The sequence below is a fragment of the Festucalex cinctus genome, chromosome 1 (assembly GCF_051991245.1).
Source record: "Festucalex cinctus isolate MCC-2025b chromosome 1, RoL_Fcin_1.0, whole genome shotgun sequence".
Lineage (NCBI taxonomy): Eukaryota > Metazoa > Chordata > Actinopteri > Syngnathiformes > Syngnathidae > Festucalex > Festucalex cinctus.
This window is the reverse complement of record NC_135411.1, coordinates 64,402,909-64,428,220: the sequence shown is the minus strand read 5'-3', so window position 1 is coordinate 64,428,220 and position 25,312 is coordinate 64,402,909. Positions and strand designations below refer to the sequence as shown.

General features: G+C 38.8%; 2 protein-coding genes across 3 annotated transcripts; one reads left to right on the top strand and one right to left on the bottom strand.

The window, feature by feature from the left end:
• Positions 1-497: 497 nt before the first annotated feature.
• Positions 498-5,808, top strand: csdc2b (cold shock domain containing C2, RNA binding b). 2 transcript variants are annotated; one of them, XM_077502145.1, is made up of 4 exons: positions 498-637; positions 1,518-1,872; positions 2,279-2,401; positions 4,812-5,808. In XM_077502145.1, exons 2-4 carry the CDS (start codon positions 1,691-1,693, stop codon positions 4,972-4,974), a joined length of 468 nt encoding a protein of 155 aa, XP_077358271.1. In that variant the 5' UTR covers positions 498-637; positions 1,518-1,690; the 3' UTR covers positions 4,975-5,808. The 2 variants fall into 2 exon arrangements, with proteins under 2 accessions (XP_077358271.1, XP_077358261.1); XM_077502135.1 differs by having other exon boundaries at positions 562-746.
• A 1,148-nt stretch (positions 5,809-6,956) lies between these two features.
• pmm1 (phosphomannomutase 1) lies at positions 6,957-23,068 on the bottom strand. The gene is made up of 8 exons (XM_077502121.1): positions 22,684-23,068; positions 21,507-21,624; positions 20,971-21,047; positions 20,685-20,776; positions 20,244-20,343; positions 19,504-19,579; positions 16,842-16,957; positions 6,957-8,523 (listed from the first exon to the last, which is right to left on the bottom strand). Exons 1-8 carry the CDS (start codon positions 22,759-22,761, stop codon positions 8,413-8,415), a joined length of 768 nt encoding a protein of 255 aa, XP_077358247.1. The 5' UTR covers positions 22,762-23,068; the 3' UTR covers positions 6,957-8,412.
• Positions 23,069-25,312: the final 2,244 nt, after the last annotated feature.

The window sequence follows — 25,312 nt, the reverse complement described above, 5'->3', positions numbered from 1 at the left end:
CTTGTAGATATCACTCCAGCACACACTTTGCTGATCACTGGACCACTGCAGTGTATGACAAAAGTTTTTTTTTTTTTTGGTCAATTCCAAACACACCATAATAGCCTAATTAGTTTCTATAGTGTAATGTTTGTATTGCATGTTATGTAGTACAGTAGGGGGAGAGATTTGTGTGTACCCTGCGATTAGCTGGCAACCAGTTCAGGGTGTACCCCGCCTACTGCCCATAGCCAGCTGGGATAGGCTCCAGCACCCCCCGCCCCCGCGACGACCCTTGTGAGGAGCAAGCGGTTCAGAAAATGGATGGATGGATGGATCGTTCCCATCCCAATATTTTTCTTCCATAATTTTTCATTTTGGGGGGGATGTTTATTTTTGTGGTTGGACAAACCCCACTTTTAATTGAAAACGTATTTGAACCTCTTAGATTGTGCAGGTTAATAATAACCAAACAAATGTTATCTCCACTGTTACGGTTCGTCACCGTGTAGTTACATCACGGAAGTTTCCGCCACAGCGAGCTCACTTTGAACGCATCGCATCAGCTCTCAGGGTGGAGGAGCGCGGTGCGCATGCGCACTCACTCATCACGCCATCAGAAACCTCCGCCAGCTGCGCACGCTCGCCGTCACATCAGGTTTCCCACTTATTTATTTAATTTGGTCCTTATATAATGATACGCATCGTCTTAACGCACACATTGGCACAGTGAGTTGACCGTCTAACCAGCTGGTGGGGCCACCGCTGTAAGTACCATTCGTCTTCGTAATGCATGGTGGAGATCCACAGCACAGTGGCGGTCAGTGAGAGAGGCTTTTGTTTTTGGATGGGGACGGATCGTATGACAGGAAGTGAAAAAAAATGGTAGTATGCCTGCAGACAGGCTTAAATTGATCAGCTTTTCTTTCTATACCATCCATGCTTTACTGTCATTCTGCCAGAAGAGGGATTAAGCAAATATTTTGTATTATGTATGTAATGCGTTTCTGTGCATTGTCTTGTTATTCATCTTTCCGGCTCACTCTCATGTCATTGTGTCACCATTTGCCCCTGTCGTTTTGTATTATTTTTGCCACTTCGATAAAAATGAATACAGTACTGTAATCTGAATTTGGGAATTGGGGACGGGGCTGTTGACGTCACTCGTTCGTGGCCTCCTGCAGCTGTTCTGACGTCATCCGCGAGCATCACACACAGGAGTGGGCGTGACACGCACACCAATGCACTGAATCATCCCTTTTCAATTAGTTATAAAGGAATAATATAAAATAGTTTATTTAAATTGTAAGATGTATTAATTCTGATTTGAACTAATACATTTATACGAAAAAAATACTCATTGTAGTGTCATGCCATGCATTTGATACTTAAACTAAACAAGTTTGATGCCCCTGCCTTACAGTATTTGACTGAAACAAGCACCTCTCAGCTCTCTGCATCGTCACATCTAAATGTCTAAAGCTGTGTGACAGCTCTCTCATCCTGCCTCCATCTCCCTGTGTTGTCCCTCCTCACAGCACGTCCTCCTGATAGACTTGAAGTGACAGTGCTGACCCGGATAACTTGCTGAGCCCGTGTCCCACGCTCACAGAAGGCAGCTGTGTTTAGCAGCACAACTCGCAGACTGCAGCTTGAAGGGCAGCGGCCGGCAGCATCCCCCGTCCCCAGTCCTCCTCCCACCGAAGTCAGCATGTCGGACCCCAGCCTCACGTCACCTTCGGCGACACCGCTCCGATCCCCCGACGCCCCGCTCACCGTGTCCTTCCCCTTCCTGAGGGAAGGCAGTCGGGTTTGGGAGGAGAGGGGGGAGCGGGCGCTACCGAGGGAACTGCCGAGCCCGTTGCCGACCAAACGTACTCGCACGTACTCCGCGTAAGTCAGTTTACAATCGATATTTATCTCATAAACATGAAAACATGCGCATTTAAAAATAATAGATGTTAATGTGTTTTGCTAGTCTACCTCTGACCTGCCAATAAGATTTGAAATTTGAAAAGTCATTGGTTGAAGCAGGACATTTTATACTGTTATTAATAGGACCGTTTCTTTAACACGTTACCACAACTTTCTGTTTTGAGTATTATTGCGTCTTCTCCCCTTCTGTTGTGTTTGCAATACAATGAGGAAGATGTGACTAACTGACATTCTCCAATCTCGCTTTCGTTTCCGCATTTCTGTTTCTTCATTTTGTTTATTTTTCCGAGTTTGAACCAGTAGTGGCAGTCACTGCATTAAATGTCCTTATTGTTCAAATGATTTATTTCCCCCCTCTCTGCAGCACGGTCCGAGCTCATTCGGGTCCGGTGTTCAAGGGCGTTTGTAAGAACTTCTCAAGGTCACAGGGACACGGGTTCATCCGGCCCAGCCATGGCGGCGAAGACATTTTCGTTCACATCTCAGAGTGAGTGGCAATCGACACTCTGACGGCAACAAATGAAAGCTGTTTGAGTATTTATTTGTTATCCATCTTAAAGGTCCATGTACTAGTGCACTCTTTATCCTCAGTAGTAGGACAATTGAGTACACCAGTACAGCATTTTTATCTAAAATATTCTTTGTATGAATTAAGGATGTAGATTAAAACAAAAAATGTCCAAATTTGTAAGTTGTTAGAAAAAGAGATGAAAGGTCGATCAAAATGTTTTTAGAAAGACCTAAAAAGAGCAGAAAATTACCATAGGCCATGGGTGGGCAAACTCGGTCCCCGAGGGAAGGAATCCTGCAGGTTTTACGTGTTTCCCTTCTCCAACACAGCTGATCTATGATCAGCTCATCAGCAAGCTCTGCATAAGCCTAATGAGGTATATGCCACGGAAGAGGTGGGACGTGATTTTGCACATTAGTTTATTTCCGGTCCGGGTTGCGAACGCGCAACCGAGGGACACAAAGTCGGAAGCACAAGTATTTTTGACATAGCCCACACGTCGCAAACCGAACCGGAAACAAACTGTTGTGCAAAAAACAGTCCCGCCTCTTCCGTGGCATATACCCCATAACGATCCTGTTGAATGGAATCAGCTTGTGTTGGAAGAGGGAAACCTCCAAAACCTGCAGGACTCTGTCCCTCGAGGCCCACCCCTGCCATAGGCTATAATGTACACAAAATTGCTGAAAAAGTTAGAAAATAAATTTTAAAAAGGCAGAAAAGAAAATGTTCAAAAAGTAACCATAAAATGTCCAAAAACAAAATAAGGCAGAAAATGACCATAAAATGCATTTGGAATTGCAAAAAAAGGTCACAAAATTCATTATTTAAAAAAGGTAGACAAAAACATTCAAAAAGCAATTATAAAATATCCAAAAACAAAATTATCATATAATGTACAAAAAAATGCCAAAAAGTAAGAACATTTGTGTTTAATGTGTCAGGAAATAAACTTATATAATAATAATAATAATAATATATAAAATGCTGAAAAAATATAATATATAAAATGCCCCAAAACAAAAGAAGAAATCCCAAAAATTACCACAAGATGTCCACAAAATTACAAAAAATGTAATAAAAATTGATAACAAAAAAGACAGGAAAAAATGTCCAAAAATCGCCATGAAATGCCCAAAAAAGGAAGAAGAGAGGCAAAAAAAAAAACTATCATATGTCCATACCGTACTGTTTTATTCGTCCCAATGTTCAAAGGTTTGTGGTCGAGGCAGATTTTTAAAAATTTGGCCTCTTTTGGCTGTACAGGTTGCTGAACCCTTGCACTAGTTATGCAAGGCTGACATATGCACGACTTTTGGCCACAATCTTGTCGTGGCAAGTTGTGCCATTTTGGGGCATGAACTGAGAGGTTCCCGTACTGTTCACGAATTAGTGACCATTCGTGTTCACATTGGCACGAACTGGCACGACAAGTTCACGCATAGTTTCCGCACTTCCCGCATTTGCACGACGAGTTCACGCAATTCGGACGGTGTTGTGCCGACTTGGGCACGCCATATAAAAAGGGGGCCTCCCCAACCCCTATTCGTGGCACTTCATGACAGTCGTGGCATGGCGCATCTTTCCCGCATCGTCCCGACGAGTTCACGAGTAGTTTGCGCATAGTTCACGACCCGGTCGCAGAATTTTGTCGTGACAAAAAATTTTGAACATTTCAAAATTTTTGCCCCGACATGGCACGCAGTCACGACGGGTTTACGCACACTTCACGGCACTTTACCACTAGTTTGCGCACTGGCACGACTCGAGTCGTGCCAATTCGTGCAACAAAATCGTGCAAGTTTCAGCCTTGCATTACTCTGTTAGTTATTATTTTTATATCTGGATGTGCTGTAACTGTAAAATGAATTTCGTTTCTCTGTCCTGGTGACATGTGCAATAACAATTGTCATTCCATTCCAATACTAGTGCCACTTTTGTCCCACTAGTATGCAATTAAACCTTACTCGAAAACGTCTCTTATCTTCCATTTGTATTTCAAGTTCCAAGTACTAGTATGCACTTTGTCCCCACTAGTAGTGTAACTTTGGCATACTAGCAGGACAAGTATTTTGTTGCTAGTGTTGAAAAACCACACTGTGCTACTAGTGCTCAACTCATAAAGCTTGAACGACTTTATAGAAAAATGAGCGTTTATTCAATATCCTTGATAAGGATGCTACTAGAGTGTGATGCAAGCCTACAAAAGCTAGCATTTCGAATCCTGAAGTTTGCTCTGCTCATGTAAAGTAATAAAATCGCTCAAATATTAGATATTTAATATCCGCCTTTTAAATCTGATACAGCAACTGACACTTTATGATTTTCTCAATGTCACTGCTCCTGACTATATTTGATGAGCGAGCATATTTGTCTTCCGTTTCAGCATCGATGGGGAATATGTTCCCGTCGAGGGCGATGAGGTCACATACAAAGTGTGCAGAGTTCCCCCCAAGAACCTGAAGGTGCAGGCGGTGGAGGTGAAGATAATTCATCTGAACCCAGGCACGAAACACGAGACCTGGTCCGGGCAGATCATCAGTTCTTAGGCTTGTGCTCCAGGACGGTGCCGATGGAGGGACTGAAAACGTTCATCATGCGCATGTTTCCTTTTATGTTACCGATTTACCCGTGAAATAGCAACTGCTCCTCCACTGAACTCCGATATTATGGAACGATTTCTGTCTTCTACCGAGTGTATGCGTGAGTAGAAGCAATAGAGAATGACAAAAGACTTAAGGTGCCAAACATGATACTTTACGTAGAAAATATGGCTTCAAATATTGTTTCTGGTACTTGGGGAAAAATGTTCAAGGGGATTGAAAAAACATGAATGTTGGTTTTGCTTGAGAATTAACACAGGCACAAAATGGATGGAAGAGTCGGTCTTTGTCAGGAATCATTCTGGAGCAGACTCACCACAGAACATGCATATCAGACATTTTTGCTGTTATTTTATCGTCTTGTGTTTGTTCCTTTTGATTATTTACTGAAAGTGTTGATCTTTTGTCGTGGGAACACTGAAATATTGCATAAAATGTGAAGCCACAAAATAAGAGCGATCCGGTTCTACTCATTTTTGCTGTTGTGTTTAAAACAATGCAGTATATGCAGCCATGAACTAATTCAAATACCGTGTGTGTGTTTTGTGTTCGCTTAGTTTTGTATGATGACTTTATAGTCGCTCATTGTCACACAACTGTTGTTTGTATTGTAGAATTTCAGGTTGTAATCAGTTTTATTGCGTTCTAACTGTACTAGCATTTCTGTCTGTGTCACTTCCTGAAATGTCAACATAGGATTTGTAGTATTATTCGTCACCTCAAAGTTTTGTTTTCTTTGGTGGTGGCGCCTTGGAATTACACGAAACCATTTGATGATTCCATTTGTGTCTGTTTTTTTAATTCAGTTTCGAAGTTTCACTGTCAACTGCTGTCAAGACAGTTTGTCTGTTTCTTCAAAGTAAAATTAAAAGGAAAACTTAGCTAAATATTAATGTAAATGTTAGTAAGACATTTGCGTCAAACACTCTTAGTCTTAATTGCCATTTACCAACTATTAAATATTGCAACATGTACAACAATACAACAGACACAAATAGATAATGTTGAAGAAGACGTTTAATGTATGTGCTATTTGCAGGCAGGCAACCATAAATGTAGCTCAAGTGTGGTTGGACTCAATAAAATATCCACTTTACAATTTGAAGATCAATTTTATTGGGTACTGGCTTGAAGTTAATGGGCACGTCGGGCAGAGAACGTGTCAATCAAGCTGACATCTTCCCCTCACATTTTTTTGTTTAGGTTCTTGATTTTCGCCTGTAGGTGGCGTATTTGTCAAATTTTCAATATATTAGTGGTCTCTTTTTATAATGCCAAAAATTGGAATCTTATACATTCTGATACCATTTTATTTATTTTTTTTAACCCGTAGGCAGTATCTTATTTTGAAATTGCTTGGTCAGAATCATCAAAAATCCCAAAACGGGTCACAATACTGCTTACTACTACTACTACTAATACAATTATTTTGTATAGCGCTTTTCAAGATACTTAAAGACGCTTCACAGAAAGCCCCCCAAAATTGAAGACAATGATAAAATCAGTACAAAAATGCTTCAAAAAGTCCAAACCATAAACTAAGCATTCACAATGTAAACAATGTCTAAACATTAAATGGCATTAAATGGCTGTAGTGTGGTGGTGGAGACACATGGAGAGGCCAGATTATGGAAAGCTTAGAATGTAATTAAAAGCATTTCCAAATGGATCCGTTGAGGGATGGGGAGTCAGTGGAGGTTTTGAAGGACAGGTGTGATGTGTTCACAGGAACGAGTGTGGATGAGGAGGCGGGCAGCAGAGTTTTGATTGTGTTGTAGTTTATGAAGGGTTTGGAATTGGATGGTATACCACTGGCAGCGTGTGCATACATAGGCCACAAGTGTGGCTAACAGGCATAATACATGTCATATTTTCTGTCAATAATTCACTTAATGATGATCCAAATAAAACAGCTGAGCAATGAGAAATGATGTCAAAGCAATTTATTAGTTACCCATATATTCAAATAATGAAGAAAACCAAATTACTTTTATACAGTGCAGGCTTCATACTCCTCATTTCAAGGTTGACAGTTCTACACATTTAAATTAACATTTCATTATTAGTCATTAATGTAGTGATTATTCCTCTGGACTCGATTAAGCTTTTGACAGAATAGTAAAATGATAAGAAAATAGCTTCTAAAAAGACTCATTCAAGTTTGTATTGTGACTTAATCACAGAAGCTTAATTCGCTGTAATTCGAAGGTTCAAATTCATTTATACTTTATAAAAACTGGATAAAAGCAAATAAGTGAATAAATAACACATCAGAGACAGAGAGCTCAGAGACAATAACGAACCTGGAATGTCTGTACCTTGAAGGAGAAAAGACATATTGGCTTTCACGTCCTTTTTAGGATTGTACTGTATATATTTTTAAGAATTCTTAATAAGAAAAAAAACTTTCCTTTGAATAAATTTTTTCCCTCTTTGGGGCTCATTATTACAACGCATTTCATCGATCACATCATTTGCAACATTAACATCCGAAAGAATGGCTGACGGGTTGAAGCCATGGCTTATTAACTCATTCACTCCCAGCCATTTTCACTGAAGAAAAACCCCTTCGGTCCCTGCTGTTTTGCTGTATTTTGACTGATTTTGATTTGATTCCTCAGGGGGGATAAAAAAGTATATTTCTATCTATCTGTTTCCGTTTTGCAGTAATATTAGCATTAGAATATAGCTAAGTTTCATCATTATTTACAAATCTGTTTAAAATTGTGTGGGCAAAAAAAGCTTGTTGCAGCATGGCACTAGTTGATCTTTTATACTCTGCTGCCACCTTCTGCCCGTTATTGTAATAACTAAGATTGTTTCAACCGTTATCTTCAGTTCAGAGGCTGCATCAAAGCTCTAGCATAACAAAAAACAAAAAACATTAAAAACGTATAAATATGTCTTTGGGACACTGGCAATATTTAAAAGAGAACGTATTTATACGTCTTTGGGAGCTAATGAGTTAATATCCCGTCCCCATCAATTCTTACCAAATGCATCAATCATGAAACACAGCGTATACATTCATTTTGAGAGTCATTGATTCATATCGTTGTCAATCAATCCCAGACTTTTCTGTCTGCACACTCATCTCTCAGTTCACTTTGAGAGAATGTCAGAATTGAGTTGGTAACTTTATCATTTTCCATCTTTCTTATACAGAATATGGAACAGTTTCTCTGTTATTTCTTGTGAGTCATGCATCTTTAGCAATTTTCTCTTGTTTTTTTTCCCCCCTAAAGCAATCATATCATTCATATGGAGAAAATCAGTAGTGTGGTGTATTTTCAGTAGTTCAGAACCAACCTGGATCCACTGGTTGATATTCAGCAGCTTTAAGAACTACTCGGCAGCAGAGTACTTTGAGCTGTGAAAATAACATCAGGATTCATCAAAGAAAAGTCGCCGACACAGCCTGGCGGTGTCTTGTGGAGAGTAGACTGTGAAGCCGATCGTACGTGGGTCGTTAAAGATTTCATAATCGTTTCCTCCCTAAGCAAAAGAGAGACCAATGGCAATGAGAGAAGATTAGTACGGCCTCATTTTGTATCTGTCAGTCACTCTTAATCTGACCTCGACTTAATACAGTATGACTTTCACAGCATGACACCTGGATACCTGAGATTCAGTGGTGGGATTGCAATGCAAGGCCAACAAGGGCTTCTCTGCTACCCTAAACACTATAGGAAGTGTAATATTTGTTTTTCTATAACACACTAATTTATTCAAATGCATTTTAATTGATTTTTAACCTGGTAATACCGCTCCACAGTAATTTCGTCGGGAAAAGGCGGGACATTCTGTACAATAATTTGAGCTGATTGGACGATGCGACATCCCACACGTTTGTTTTAACCAATTACAGCCACGGATTAAAATCCGTTTGTGTCCGTTCCGAGTTATTGTCGAAGGGGGGAAAAGCACGAACATCATACCAGCTAGAAATGCACGAAGCTCCCCTCGCTGTTCAACATTCAACAATGAAACGGTGAGTAATTCTGCGAGAACAGAATTAATTGTAGTGCCATTCGTCCATGTTAGGTTTGTTTGTTAGCTCCGGCATCGGTGCTGGCTTCCTGGTTTCGCCACAGTTGCATATCCCGCCCCCAAACACAATGTCGCTCTGTGATTGGTCCGAACCAAAGGCAGTTATCTGCGGGAGCGGTACAAGATGTAGTCTCAGGAGTTTGTGAACTCACAAATACCACGAGAATTCATCTTGTTCAAATTCAAAATGTGCATCATATTAGACATTATCAGGAAAAGAAGAACTTTAATACAATGGAATTGCACCAACATGTTAAAAGGGACGTCAACTCAACAATTATCTTGATAATAATATGCCATATGTGCCCCCAGTAGTCTTAACACGATATTCTGATTAATGTTGTGTTTGTGGAATATGAATTAGGCTAATTTCCATGATTGTTTGTTGCCTGAGCCCTGAGCAATGAGCAGTGATGCTTTTTTTTCAGTTGACAGCAAGTGGCAAAATGGCCTCCCACTGAGATGGATAAAAACGGCTGGATTTTGCTGATTAATTAAGGTTTCACAAATGCAATATTAATCAGTTTAGAAAAAAGTCATTAAAATTTACGTTATTTAAATTCGCATGACATACTCTCATAGGCCACATCATTAGGTACACCTGCGCAATCTAAAGTACTGCATTTGTATTCTTTTTTTTTTTTTTTTTTCTTCTTTTTTTCAAAAAACAACAACAATCAAAAGAGAAGAAAATCCCAATAACAATCATTCAATTAATCATAACTTACATGTTCAAAAGGGAGTAGGAAGAAGTTAAAAACTTATCTAGTCCTACCCCTTTTACTAAATATATTTAAACTTATTTCATTATTAATACAATTTTAATTTACTGATTATTAAAAATAATAATAAAATAATAAATGATATATATAACCCAAGTTATATATATATATATATATACACAAGTGCACTTAACCTATTCACATTTACCAAAAACATATATACATAAATTTACTAAACATATACCATAATACCTATCTAGATCACTTACACATACTCACATGTACATTTTTCATATACTGGTTTGACATAGATAATTTTTTTGAACTTTACTTTTAAACATTTTTTTAAACTCCAGCATTGAATCACAATTTTTCAGAGCAATTCCCAAATGATTCCACAGATCAACACCTTTTACAGATACACACCTTTGCTTAATATTTGTTCTTGTTTTGGGTTTTTTGTACACACTTGTACCCCTTATATCATAAGGACTGTGTCTAATTTCAAATAACTTCTGAGTACTGCGGCAGAGTAAATTGTTATAAACTTTATACATTATTTGTGCTATTTTAAAATCCACCAAGTCATAAAATTTCATTGCATTTAATTTAATAAATAGTGGATGTGTTGGCTCTGTATACTTTGATCCATTAATAATTCTTATAGCTTTCTTTTGCAATTTGAAAACGGTGTTAGTATTTGTTTTATATGCCATTCCCCATAATTCCACACAATAGGTCAAATATGGTAATAATAATGAACTATATAATATATATAATGATTTCATGTTTAAAACATCCTTACTTTTATAGAGTATCCCTATGATTTTTGACATTTTCCTTTTAACAGTTTCTATGTGTGGCTTCCAACATAATTTATCATCGATAATAATTCCAAGGAATTTATGTTCATTCACCCTTTCTATTTCAATTGAATTCACCATAATTTTGACTTGAGGAGTGATTTGTCTCGTGCCAAAAACTATGAACTTGGTTTTATTTAAATTCAATGATAATTTATTTACATCAAACCTGTCACGCCGCCACCGGCGTGACGGCCCATGCTTTTATTTTTGTGTTCATGTTTCCTGTCTTGTTTTGAAAATCCTAACTCTCCTCTCACCCCAGGTCACTTGCCCTTCCTGCCGCTCCCTAATTACCGGTCCCCGCCCATGATTACCACCACCTGCCACCAATCAAGACTCACAATAAAAGCCACCTGCATTCTCCCCTCAGGGCCGAAGTGTCACACACACCGTCAGTGCATGGAAGCGTCCACAGTCCTTATGTCCTCGTTCATGTTGCCTAGCGTTGTTGCCTTGTTTTTGTGCCTTTTCCTCCCTTTTGGAGCGCCTTTAGTTACCCCTTTTGCCTTGTGCCCTTTTTCCTCCCTAGCGGAGCGCTTGCTGTTGTCCCCAGTACCTTTTGCCTGTTTTTTCCTCCCTAGTGGAGCGCTTTTTGTTCTCCACTTTTTCCCCTCCCTGTTCTCCTCTCGGTTTGAGAGGAGACCACTGTTGGCCGGAAATAAACCTGCTGCCTTGGTGGCCTACCTTACGCCTGCGTCTGAGTCCTACTTGACCCCGCCTTGTCAGTACACTTCGGCCAGCATGGACCCAGCAGGCATGGTCGAGGCCGCACTGCAGAGCCAGGAGGCCCGGCTCAACAACCAGGACCGGATCCAACAGACCATGCTGTCCCGGATGGAGGAATTGACCAGCCAGGTCCACGAGCTGGTAGGCCTTTCACGGCGTCGAGCGCCAGCTCCCACTGGACAGATTCCTCACCCTGAGTTCTCTGTACCGACCACGCCATTCACCGGGGTAGGATTGAGACTGGCCTCCCCAGAACGATACTCCGGTGAACCCGGACGCTGTCAGACTTTCCTCACAGAATGTGACATTCATTTTGAACAGTTACCACAGGCATTTCCCACAGCCCGATCCCGAGTGGCCTTCATGTTGTCTCACCTGACGGGACGGGCCAAAACCTGGGCGACCGCGGAATGGGCCAGGGGTTCCTCGGTCTGCCAAAGCGTACAGGACTTTCGAATCGCTTTGCGCCAAGTCTTTGATCCAGAAAACAATGACCGAGAGAAGGCACGAGCACTGAGCCGACTTCAGCAAGGCAACGAATCTGTCAGCGACTATGCAGTTCGCTTTCGAACGTTGGCAACGAGCAGTGGCTGGAACGCCATCGCACTTCACGACCATTTTCTGAAAGGACTCTCACCCGCCATTCAAGAGCTTCTGGTTCCCGTAGATCTCCCCGCGGACTTGGACGCCTTGATTTCCCTCACCATCCGCACCGATCATCGTCGCCGGGAACTGGCTAAGATCGGCGGACTCCGAAGGAGGGAGGAACCCACCCCCTGGTCACGACCACCGGGGCCCGGAAGGCCGCAACCCATCCTTCCTTCCCGACCTGAACCAGGAGAGGTGGACTTCGCCAGAGAGGAACCCATGCAACTGGGAAGGGCCCGGCTAACGCCCGAGGAGCGACAGCGCTGCCGCCGAGAGGGCCGATGCTTCTATTGTGGTGGTCTTGGCCACCTAGTGGGATCCTGCACCACGAAGAGCGGGTCACCGGTGAGTCCTCCGTCACCCCGACCCGCCAAGAACCACAGGCTCACGCAAATGCAGATAAACCACCACAATGTCACCACAAATCTGTCAGCCCTCATCGATTCCGGTTCCGACGAGAGCCTCATGGACTGGGAGCTCGTGAGGCAACTACGAGTCTCCACCGAGCCACTTCTGTCAACCATCCAGGCTCGAGCGCTGAACGGCAAGGAACTTTTCAGAATCACACACACAGTTAGTGCATGGAAGCGTCCCACAGTCCTGGAGTCCTTGTTACTTGTTCCTGTTGCCTTGTTTTGCCTTGCTTTTGTGCCTTGTCTTGTTTTTGTGCCTTTTCCTCCAGTGGAGCGCCTTCAGTTACCCCTTTTGCCTTGTGCCTGTTTTTTCCTCCCCAGTGGAGCGTTTTTTGTTCTCCACCTTTTTGATTCCCCCTTTCTCCTCTCAGTGTGAGAGGAGACTGCTGCTGCCCGGCAATAAAACCTGTTGCCTCTGTGGCCTACCTTATCCTGCGTCTGGGTCCTACCTCCTCGCTTCGTGTCAAAACCAGTTTTTTAATATATTCAATTCATACTCCACAGTAGTCAGAAGCTGCTTCAGGTTTTCTCCTGAACAATAGAAAGTTGTATCATCAGCAAATAAGACACTTTTCAATATTTTTGAGGCACAGCAAATATCATTTATATACAGTATAAATAATTTAGGGCCGAGCACAGACCCTTGGGGAACTCCATGAGTGATCTTCATGTGTTCTGATTGTACATTATTAAACTGCACATACTGATATCTATTTTCCAAATAACTTTTCATCCACTTATAAGCTAAACCTCTTATTCCATATTTCTTTAATTTATTCATTAATATAGAATGATCTATAGTATCAAAAGCTTTTTTTTAAATCCATAAAAATCCCAACAGTAAATTTTTTATTATCTATTTCGGTAGATATTGCTTCTACAAGCTCCATGACTGCCATTGAGGTGGTCCGTTTTTCTCTAAACCCATATTGAGTTTCACTTAAGAGCTTATGTTTCTCAATAAAATTATCCAGTCTGTATGAAAATAATTTTTCTAGAATTTTTGAGAACTGTGGCAACAATGATATTGGTCTGTAATTATTAAACTGTGTTTTTCTCCACTTTTATAAACAGGAATGACTTTGGCTATCTTCATTTTTGATGGAAATATACCAGTTTTAAATGATAAATTACAAATATATGTAAAAGGTTGTACAATATATTCTATAATACTTTTTACTAATGTCATATCAATGTTAAGACAGTCAGTAGACTTTTTATTTTTTAATGTTTTCACAACATTTAATACTTCTATATCATTCACATCATTAAGAAACATTGTGGATGAATTATTTACAATGTTCTTATCTATTTCACGTTTGTTTCTTGGCTCTGGGATTTTGTTTGCCAAGTTGCTGCCCACGTTAACTAAATATTCATTAAAATTATTAGCTATGTCAGAAATGTCATCAATTACCATATCGTTATCTTTTATAAAATATTGTGGAAAATTTGTTTTTTTAGAACTTTTTTTAATTACATGATTTAGTGTTTTCCATATTTCTTGTGTATTGCTTTTATTCTGTTCTAATAATTCATAGTAATCTTTCTTTCTTATTCGAATAATATTTGCTAATTTATTTTTATAGATCTTGTACTTTGTTTCAGCTTCCACAGTTCTCAATTTAATAAATCTTTTATATAAATTATTTTTCTTTTTACATGCATTCTGTATCCCCTTCGTCATCCATACCTTATTTGGACCTTTATACTTTCTTGTAATTTTAATTAATGGACAATGTTTATTATATAAAGAGATAATAGTTGACTGAAATTCACTATATGCAGTATCAGGATCGTTATTTGAATAAACCTCAGAGCAGTTGTGTTTCTCTAAATACAACTTAAAGGCAGCCATGGAGCACGGAGTTCTTACTCTAGTTTCAAATGTGTAAGTAGTCGGCTTCATTTTTTTATCAAAATAATCAGAAAACATCGCAAAGATCGGGAGGTGATCACTTATATCAATAAGGAGTCCACTTTCTATTTTAAGGTCAATTTTATTTGTGAATATATTATCAATTAGTGTAGCTGTATCGATTGTTATTCTACTAGGTTTTATAATAACAGGAAATAAACTATTACTATACATCATATTTATAAAATCAGTTGTTTTCTGATGTCCATTAGGATTTAATAAATCAATGTTAAAATCACCACACAATATTCGCAATTTTTTATCATTTGTATAACTAAGGATATCTGTTAACTTATCGTTAAATGTATCAAGACATGATCCTGGTGTCCTATATATACAACTTATAATTACGTTTGACATATTTTTTATATGAACTTCAATAGTTACACATTCCATTACATTATCCACAGTAGTAGTTAGATGTTCAATTTTACTACATTTGAAAACCTTATCAACATATATTGCAACTCCTCCTCCCCTTCTGTTTTCCCTATTCATTGTAAACAATTCATATCCTTCCATTTCTATATCGCTTATTTTCTCATTATCAAGCCATGTCTCTGATATGGCTATAATTTGGAATTTATTTATTTTACTCAAGCATTTTTTAATTTCTGTAAAGTTTTTATATAGACTTCTACTATTAAAATGTATGATTGAGAATGCACGAAAATCCTTACTTACATTTGCATTGAATTGCTCATTAGTGTGGTACTCGCAGGCAAGGTCATAGTTGTTACTACATAAAAATTTATCTGGGTCAATGCCATTTTCTGGATCAGATGTCTTATGTTCCGTATAATCAAATATTTGTAATTTTTTTGTGTTTGGGTATAGATTTTCCATTCTAGTATTTGTCAACTTTTCGTCATCAAGTGTATTGTGTCTTCCTTCATTTTATTGATGAGTTGTGTTGGTGCAAGTGTCTGGGTGTGCTTGTACGGGGATGAATTATAAGCTTGTCGTATTTTAGGTAGGCAATCTCTCCTCTTTCCCGTGCTGCTTTCATTTCTGGTATAAGTTCTTTCCGTTTTTTTCGAACAATATCAGTAAAATCCTCATTTATGTATATGTTTGTGCCCTTAAGATGTTTTGTTTTTTGTAGAATTTTTGTTTTATCTTTGTATTTTTCAAATTTAACTGTAATTGTCCTGGGTCTGGTCCTCCCAGTTTCCCGTTTGCCAGTCCGATACACACGCTCCAATTCTATCTTCTCCTGAAATTGTAATTTGTCTCTGAATAGTTTCATTACTTTATCTTCGGTGTCTGTCCATGTTTCTCCTGGTGATTCTTCAATTCCATCAATAATCAGATTGTTTCTTTTACACTGTCCTTCTAAATATTCCATTTTATCATTTAAAATAATTAAACTGTCACATATTTTGTACATTTCAGTTTGCATGGTTTTACCGTTTTCAATGTGATTAATTTGAGTTGTTTTAAGCTAATCCACCTCCTTTTGCGTATATTGCAGACTCCCCTTCCTATTCAAAACTTAATCCCATTCCCACTGTCTAGACTGCAGTTGTTTATTATGTATTCTGGTTCCCCCTAGTGGTCATATGTTCAACTCCTTTGTCCATTATATTTTGCTGCTTAAAACCATTTCACGGCTCATTCAACTGCTAAACAAGTCCCTCCAAAACGCCTTGCAACCATTACACCAAACATAAGCAGCCATTTGTAAATATATGGCTGACAGATCTTGATAATTTACACAATGAAACATTGGGAACTGTGATACAAGCGTTTCTTTCCAGTCGTTTACTGTATATGGTTTCACTTCAACGTTATCATCCACTCTTTCACTGATGTCCAATGTTTACAACCTGGCCTGACTCCAAAACTGCAATTACCTCTTTGGCATGAGCTAAAAACAATAAACGCGCCGCAAGGTTTAGCACTCTACATACAGTGAATGTGAGGATGAATGGAAGCTGATTGGTTGTATTACGGGTTATTTGAGGACGATGATAAATGACATGTTGAACACTTACTTGCACACTCCGTTTGCGGCTTGCCAGTCATCCATCTCCTTGCAATCCGCAAAGGTTGACATGAGGAACTGCACTTGCTGTTTGTGGAAACCTTTAACCCGAAATGCTTCTTCAGTTTGAAATTCTTGGTGTGTGGAGTCCGCAATTGTAAAGCGTACTCGTGAAACGACTGTCCAACTAAGAAATTAGGGATTCCACGCCTCAAATGTAGAAGTGAAGAAGCCTTTTGGATTAGAGTTGAAATGTCTATTAACAACTGAGATTCAACATTTATTGATCATCTTTCTTTGTACTTTACTGAAGAAGAAGTTATTCAAATTTTTATGCGACTGGAGTGGCGTCAACTGCATCCTACTATTATGCGGTTGGACCTAATTTAGTGACAGACTGCTCATGCTCATGTGGTCTACATACATTGTGTGTAATATGATAACGGATGGTGTGAGTATCCAAATTAAACAAATAAAACATACATCTGACGTCTCATTGCCAAAGAAATAGATGGCGTCCAGGCTGTCACTTTCCAGCAGATCCAGACACAACCTCTTGTCCCAGCCTTCTGGAAACACGTCAAAGCTGATGAGACCGCCTAAGAAAGACAACGATATTAATATTGTATTGTATTTTATTGACAGTTTTAAAAAGATGTAAGCAAATCCTGTTTTTGATGGGGACAAACGTGACAAAACAACACCATTAGCGCCTGCCATATGCTGTCAAATGCACCCTTGACTCTTCTTCCTGTAAACACGCCACTCTCCCTTTGCTGTGTTCATCTTTGCAGAACAAATGACGTTAAAGCATCACAGCAAGGTCTGTGACTCACTGATGGTGGCTCTTAACTTTTTAGTTCAGCGGACAGACCGGTTTTTCTTCTCACACTTCAGTACATTTGTTGGCAGACGAGCAAACACTGCAATCACCAAGTCAACGTGTCGTCCAAACACAACCTGAATGTTTTGGAACCGGCGCTAATGTAATAAAGACATTCATAAACACCTCATTAAAATTCGTTTTTATTAGGTCACCAACTTTATAAATACACTTAAAAAAAAAAGAAAAAAGGAGAACCTATGTTGAACTTTAAATGGCCTTGTCTTCCCTGCTAACATATGCCGGGTCTCTCAGCCTCGTTACAAGTGATAAAGGCACCAGCTGATGGGCAACCACCCAATCAGAAAGCTGCTTTCCTTGCACGCCTCCTCAATTGACCACATCACTTCCAACTCAGGTCTTATTGTCAGTCCATCCATCAGCACATCAAAGTGAGGTCAAGTTCAATTAGTACCTTTTTACAGTCCTAATTAGAATTTAGGATCATTATTTTGTATTCTCTATGGTTATAGTCATAAAAGGGAAATTAATAACACTCACCTAAAAATAAAAATGCTGACAACTAATTACTGGTATACTTTATATTCATAGTATGTACGTCATGATCATTTTTAAAGCAGTCAATCCAAAAACATCTTTCCAAAAATATGTATGTTTCCCCTAGTCTAAACACAGCATTCTGATTACAATTGTGTTTGTGGAATATGAATTAAGCAGCAAAATCCACCTGTTTTTTTATCAATTTCACGGGGTGGCCATTTAGCAACTTGCTGTCAACTGAAAATGACATCACAGTTGCGCAGGTAACGACAAATCAAGGCTCACCTGTTTTCTGAGTTTGGTCAAATTATGTTCCCAAGATGAGCCGTGATTGGTCGTTACCTGTGATGTCATTTTCAGTTCATAGCATGTGGCAAAATGGCCGTCTCCGGTAATGCAATAAAACGTGTGGATTTTGCGGCTTTATTCATATTCCACAAACGCAATATTAATCAGAATAATGTGATTAGACTAGTAGGCCATATTTTATTGTAAAGAATATTTTTGACTTGTCTTCTTGATAAATCACTTAATAACTTTTAAATAAAGCATTCAAGGCCATCACAACCTTTCCCCACGGTAGCAATCTGATCTTGATATTGTCATAGGGGAGAGTGGGGTAATTTGTACCAAGGGGCAAGTAGTTTGACCCTATTATTTAGAAAACCAGAGAAGAAGTTGGTCATGTGACCACATATTTTTGAAGAGACACCCATTTTGCTCATCCAGTAAAAAAAAGGGAGAGAAATGGCTTGAGAGGCAAGTTAAAAAAAAAACAAAAACATTTTTCTGCCCTCCAAAGTAAAATTTCTATGATTAAGCTTTTTTTTATGGCTGTGTTTGAACAATTACAGACAACTTTGAAAACATTTCACACGTTTTAGCTACATCATAAGTCTATGGTTAGCATGATGCTGGCTCAAAACAGCTGGGGGATGCATTTTTTTTGCAAAATGGTGGGCTTGGGCTAATTTGTGCCAAAGGACCTGGGTTAAATTATGCCAATGGCACAACTTCCCCTAAATTATGATTATGAGGTTAGAATGACTTCTTTTATTATTATTATTATTATTATTATTATTATTATCATTAATGTAACAATTTAGCCCACTGAATTCTGAGTAATGGCACAACCTACCTCGCACTGAGGGCTAGTTGTGCCAAAAAAAAAACAAAACTTTTTTTTTCTAACGCTATATTTCTCAAACAGTTTATCGAAGATCCAAAGTGATTGCTCCCAGGGATGCACAACATCCTACACTATATGAACGTATTTTAGTTGGAGGGATTCCAGTAATCCCCTTTCGTGAAAGATACTTTAAGTAAAAAATGGCACTACTTAACCCCGCTGTCCCCTAATATAATAAATATTTTCTGAGAACATTTAGTCATATCTTTATTGATGGAAAAGAAAATTGCTGTAAAAGACAGTATGCGTGTGTGTACATTATATTTAATCCATTTAAGTGGCAGTAAAGTGTCTGCACATCGTGTTGAAAGGCAGCTAAGCTATTTATGGCAGTTGGCGCTGATGATTTTTGCCTCCAGCCTCTAATGCACTGGGGGAGGGAATATGCATTCTTGACTGTAGCTGACGGAATCACATTAGACACTTGCAGAATTTAACAAAATGTATACATTTTTTTTCAAAATCTGCCTTTACAAGGATAATAAAGCTCTTTTTGTTGTTGTTGTTGAACTGCACTGCAAAATGCATTAACATGTTCTCTTGAAAATGAACATTTCCTATGACGCTCTCACCTCTCGTGAACTTCAGTCCCTTTCCAGCAAATTCCTCCTTCAGGGCAGCAACAAATTTCTCCCTGATCTTTTCTCTCTGTGAAGACAAAATATTGTATAGAAAGTGTGATGGAACGGATTTAGCCCAGACTGACTTCTAAAATATGTCATGATCAAAGAATATTTGGGTGAATTTTAGCACAAAGCTGAGCGGTTAAATGTCTTCTGTTCACTTGAGTGATCCATCAATGTGCAGCCAAGTCCTGAAAGTGCAGCAATGTTTAAACTCTCTGCTTAATTAAACACCTTTCATGACTCACAAACCAGTTTGTTTACCTATTAAATATTAACTGATCATGTTTTGCTACTTAACGTTTCATACTGTCTAACTCTATACAGTATATCATTTGCTAGACAGCAGGGACAAAGAGTCAATATTAGGTTCCATTTCCATATAATCAACAAAAAGGTATGACACAGCAATCTCATGAATTAAATGTTGTCAAGCAGTAATACCATCACATTGTCTAACACTGTACTTTAGTGACAATAGCCTGTATGTGACTTGATTATATGGCGGATCAAAAAATACCAAAATAAAAAATAAATGCATAAATAAAAGTGAAAATAAAAACAGACATAAGAATATAATTCAAACATTAAATACAAAAAAATATAAATGGAAATAAAAAGAACAAAAATATATAGTGTCCTAAATGGATGCTAAATATTCTAATTACATTCCAATAACAGTATTTTACCTTATCAATTTCAGAGAATTCAATTCGTTCCTCCAAGGTGCAGCTCCGACCGATGGGTGAAATGTTAAGCATTCCATTCCTGAACTCAATAAACGTTCCCCTGTAAATAGAGAGGCATTCTTTGTTAAAGGACATTCTTCAAAATCTTTCACAGAAGCTCAAAGTGACACAGAAAAACCTTTTTTTTCCTCCAATGAGAGGACCTCTTTCACTCTGTATTACAGCTTCTAGACACAACATGTTTGAGATGAGCACTCAATTGAGTGCACTATGATTAATTCAATTATTGAAGAGGAAAGAATGGAAGTATGACATAATACAAAATGGCCAGGTGGACTTTTGAGTCTTGCTTTGCCATGAGGTCCACACTGATGACTGAAGGAGGAATGTGGCATTGTTGCATAACAAGAATGCAGATAAATATGCGTGTGTTTGTTTGACCTTTTCTTTGGCAGTTTGATGAGCCCCATGTAGCTCAAGCAGAAGTTGATGAGGTCCTGCAGCAACTCCTCCCCAATATGGTTCTGGATTGCCTGTCAAGATGACAAATAAGAAAATGGGAATCATGTTTCTCACCATTTCAGTTGGTAAGATATTAATCGACAGGATAACTGGTCTTGAGGGAAAACATCAATGGTGGCAAAAGTGAATGCCAGAAGTTGAAAAATCTATTTAAGTACAATTAAGTAATAAGTACATGTACTTAGTTGCTACCACTGTCACTTACATGTTTTGCCCGAAGTTTGCCATCTTTGTACTGCACTGCGCCATTCTCAGCAAATACATAATCAAACTTGTATATGACTGCAAGAGAGGAGGAAACAGGTGAAATGCGGCTAAACGTGCTCAGGCATATTTACTTAGTGGAAGATTGTAAAAGGAAAATGTTGAAGAAGATTAAATCCCTGACCAGCAGAAATGATTGCACAGTAGGTGGTAGTTTGAGGTATGTAGGACTACACGGTGTCATACCATTTTTTGTTTTGTTTTGGTTAATTAGCTTTATATAAGAGGGGCAAAATGTGAGAAAACATCTATCAGTATGACACAGTGCAGTTCAAAGTAGAATCTCTGATAAGGTCCTTTGTATTGAATTTCATTAGATCGTGAAAGTGTGGCTTGTGCATCTACTGATAGTTTAGTTTGTCTGTCTCACAAACTAAACTATGGCCAAAGATTGAAGTCTGGCTGTCTATGGTGTAGAATGAAAAACATAACTTTGTGCCTTATTTGCAGTATGAGTTGCACGACAAACTGACTCACCGTCATCTCCTTCCCCGAGCTGTTCCGCAATCTTGGAATAGTCAGACCCTCCGACGATGCCAGTCTTGACTTTTCTTCTCAGCGCTTGGAAGAACTTATCCAGCTCTGGGTCTATTTTCTGAAAATTAAAGACAAAATACTCTAATAAGATACTCGAGAAAATACTAATTTCTCTATGTAAAGATGAAATCATTAACTCATATTAACTGAGTGCAATGCATCATTAAAATAGAAAGAAACTGAAACTGAAAGAAGTACCACATTTATCATGGGAAAACATTCTGGACCCACTCGCAATCAGTGAAAATACATTATATAATTTTTTCTAGGCCGTCAATTAATTTAGTTTGAAAACGTCAGATTACTGTACAAGTGAAAATATCAGAAAATAACAGCTCCAAATCTTATGAAAACACTTTCTATAAGGTGGTAGATTGTCTGTATATGGGGACATTTGTCATCATCTAGGGATTCTAGGCTAATTAATTAGTGGATTGAAGAAGTGTGTCCTGACTCCTGATATTTGTGTCTAGTGCCATGGTTAGCTGGTTATCTGGTGTTTTGCAAAATTATGTATCATTGTTTATCTATCTTTTCCAGCGACATACAGTGACAGTCGAAACAATTAAATGCTCTTCCACTGGGTGTCAGAAAGTACAACTAACCTGTATATTGAGTTGACCTGTTGTTATTCATGCAAACTAGGCAGCCCTAGTCTTCTACTAAACAAGCAGAGATTTGACACCAAGTAACTACATTTTTGAGATCATGGAGAGATCAATAGACATTTATTAGACATTTTTGTTTGGTGGTGTGCTCTGATGTGATGTCTGATGAGATGTTTCTTACGTAAAATGGGCCTTGGATCAATTCATAAATGTTGAGACATCTATAGTGTAGATGTGATGCAGTAGACACTACTTACTGCGTTATTCGATCAAACCCTAATTCAATGCTTATGTGACTTTGCTGTATTGCAAGAAAGGCAAGATTAAGACCTACACTATGTGACTTAACGACTGAACGCAACTGTGCGATTGTCATATCTTTTTAGTTCGAAATATACCACGTGCTTGCACACATCTCCCAGTCGAATACACAATTATGCAGAATACTTAAACACGTCGTGACCAGTAACCAGTGAGCCAAGTGAGGCATAAGCAGCTGAACAGCTCACCTCTCTGGGTGGTGTGAGAGTACCATCCACGTCAAACAGACACAGGATGTTTCTGTCCGGAGAGATGTCGACATCCATTTAGCGACTTCTTTTTTTGTCTTCTCGTTTAATTCCAGCAGTTTTACTTCCACTTTCCTTCAAGAACACGTGCACAAACATAAGCGTCAATGAGAGGCTTCCGAGAGGGTTCTACAGTCGTTAAAATGAATGTGCATCAATAAATAAGTGGATGAATGCACAAAGTTCCCACGAACTCGACTCCTCCGTTTTAAAAAGGTTTCGTTTGTTCATGTCTTTCCTTCACGTCCACGGCCCTGATATTCAGAGATTCAATTGGAAATGTCACACCTTCCAAAATACATCTTGTGAAATGTGTGGGGTTTCTTTCACAATGTCAAACTCGGCCGGTAGCCAATCATAGCCAAGATGGCCAGCAAGTGACGTCATGATCGGGCGGGGTTTGGCGGTGTACAAATTAGCTAGGATTATCACATAATTGTATTGACAGTGAAGCAATCTGTTTTATCTTAATCGAATGGCACTGTAATTATACTAGATTTGTTTTACATTAACATTAACATAAAAACTCAAATAACCTGAAAACGAATCTTCACAATCGTACACGTGGAAAGAATTAATTCTCGAAATACTGGGGGTGGCATGGCTCAGTGGTAGAGTGGTCGTCTCACATCCGTCCATGTCGAAGTGTCATTGAGCAAGACACCGAACCCCGACCCCGATTATCTCCCAGTGGACCTGGCAGTGCCTTGCATGGCAGCAGAACACTGGTGTTTGAATGTGTGTGTGAATGGGTGATTGTGAGACATTGTAAACTAACCGCTTTGGGCACCATATGGTGTAGTTAAAGCACTATATAAAAAGCAGTCCATTTATCATTTACCATTACTGAAAAATGTAGCCCATTAGATTTGAAGCCCCCCCCCCAAATAAATAAATAAATAAATAAATAAACCTGCTTGAATTTGTTGTCAGTGAGTCACATTTTCCACTAGAGGGAAGCACTGGATTTGGAAAGAATCAGTCAAAAGGCTTTGTTTACATATACAGGTATATTAGAAAATTTAATGATAGTGGTGCTGAACATGATTTAACTCGTATTAATTAATATAGAGAAAGGATTATTAAGTAAAACTTTACTTGTTACCCAAACATTGAACATCTGAGGTTTTTTTTATTGTTTTTTTTTTTAGTCAAACCAAGAATTCTTAAAACTCAAATTGTTTGTGTCACTGATTAAACTTGAATGAATAAAATTTCCTTGAACCATTTCTTTTCGGTTTTTCAGTACAGCAGAAAAAGGAAGGGGTGACTCAAAAACAAACAAACAAACAAACAAACAAACAAACAAACAAACAAACAAACAAACAAACAAACAAACAAACAGTCACAGGACATAAACAAAATTTCACACTCTCGGGACAACTTAAAAGTTGTATGAATTTGGTTTTGGGATGCAAAAGGAAACCCATACAAGGACAATTTGTATATATATTTTTTGCCCTCTTACAGCAAAATAAGGTTGCCAAAATATCATAAACAGCTCTCCATATGATGCAGTGCAGTACCACAATGGTAATCATTTTGTTAAATGAATAAGTGTCACACAAAACGGTGCTATCATATTTACAAACCGTTTTTGTTTTCAAGAACAGCTATTAAACTGGAACTCATTAGATTGTGCAAGTGTCTGATGAATCGGAATCACTTGTGTGTTTTATCAGCGATCATAAATCACGAGTGGGTAAATGTGTGGTTGAAAATAAGACTTAAGCAATAGTGCCACAAAACACTAATAAGCATGACCTATTTTTGGTACAAAATTGGACATGTGACATGTCCTCACACACAATGGGCACTGACTGAGTGGGTGAATTCTCGTCAGTGGTGAGGTGAGACTCACTATTTGATGTTATGGAGGTCAGTCAGTTACTTATTAGCCCGTTTTACTAATAGGCTGTCAAATGATAGATCAAATTGTTGGGGCTCCATAAAGGAACTAATCATTAGCTTCTGAAATGATCATATCACTGTCTGACCTCAATCTAGTTCCTTTCAACTTTCTACATGCACAACTTCAGCCTTTACTATAAAGATGCAATTACCAGTATCCATTGCGGAGATACAAATTAGTCAGACCGAAAGCCACGATAACATTCAACCCTAAATAACAGCTAAAACTCACCTATTGCTGTTTACTGTTCAAGCTTACATAACATAAAATGGTTTGCTTTGACATCATCTGGTTAGCCAGCAAGCTATGATGAAATGAGTTGAGGAGTTTCATGTGGTGCTTTTACTTTACCACCATCTTGTGACACCCTATAGTGCCCAAGGACCCATGTTGAAGTGAGTTGAGGAGCTTCATTGACTGCTTTGTCGCCATCTTGGTGCCCAGGAACTATGTTGAAATGAGTTGAAAAGCTTCATTATGATCATCCATCCATCCATCCATCCATCCATCCATCCATCCATCCATCCATCCATCCATCCATCCATCCATCCATCCATCCATTTTCTATAGCGCTTTTCCTCATTAGGGTCAAGGGTGAGCTGAAGCATGGCTCGGCAGATTTTGGGAAAGCAGAGCACTGAACTGCGATAGTCAATC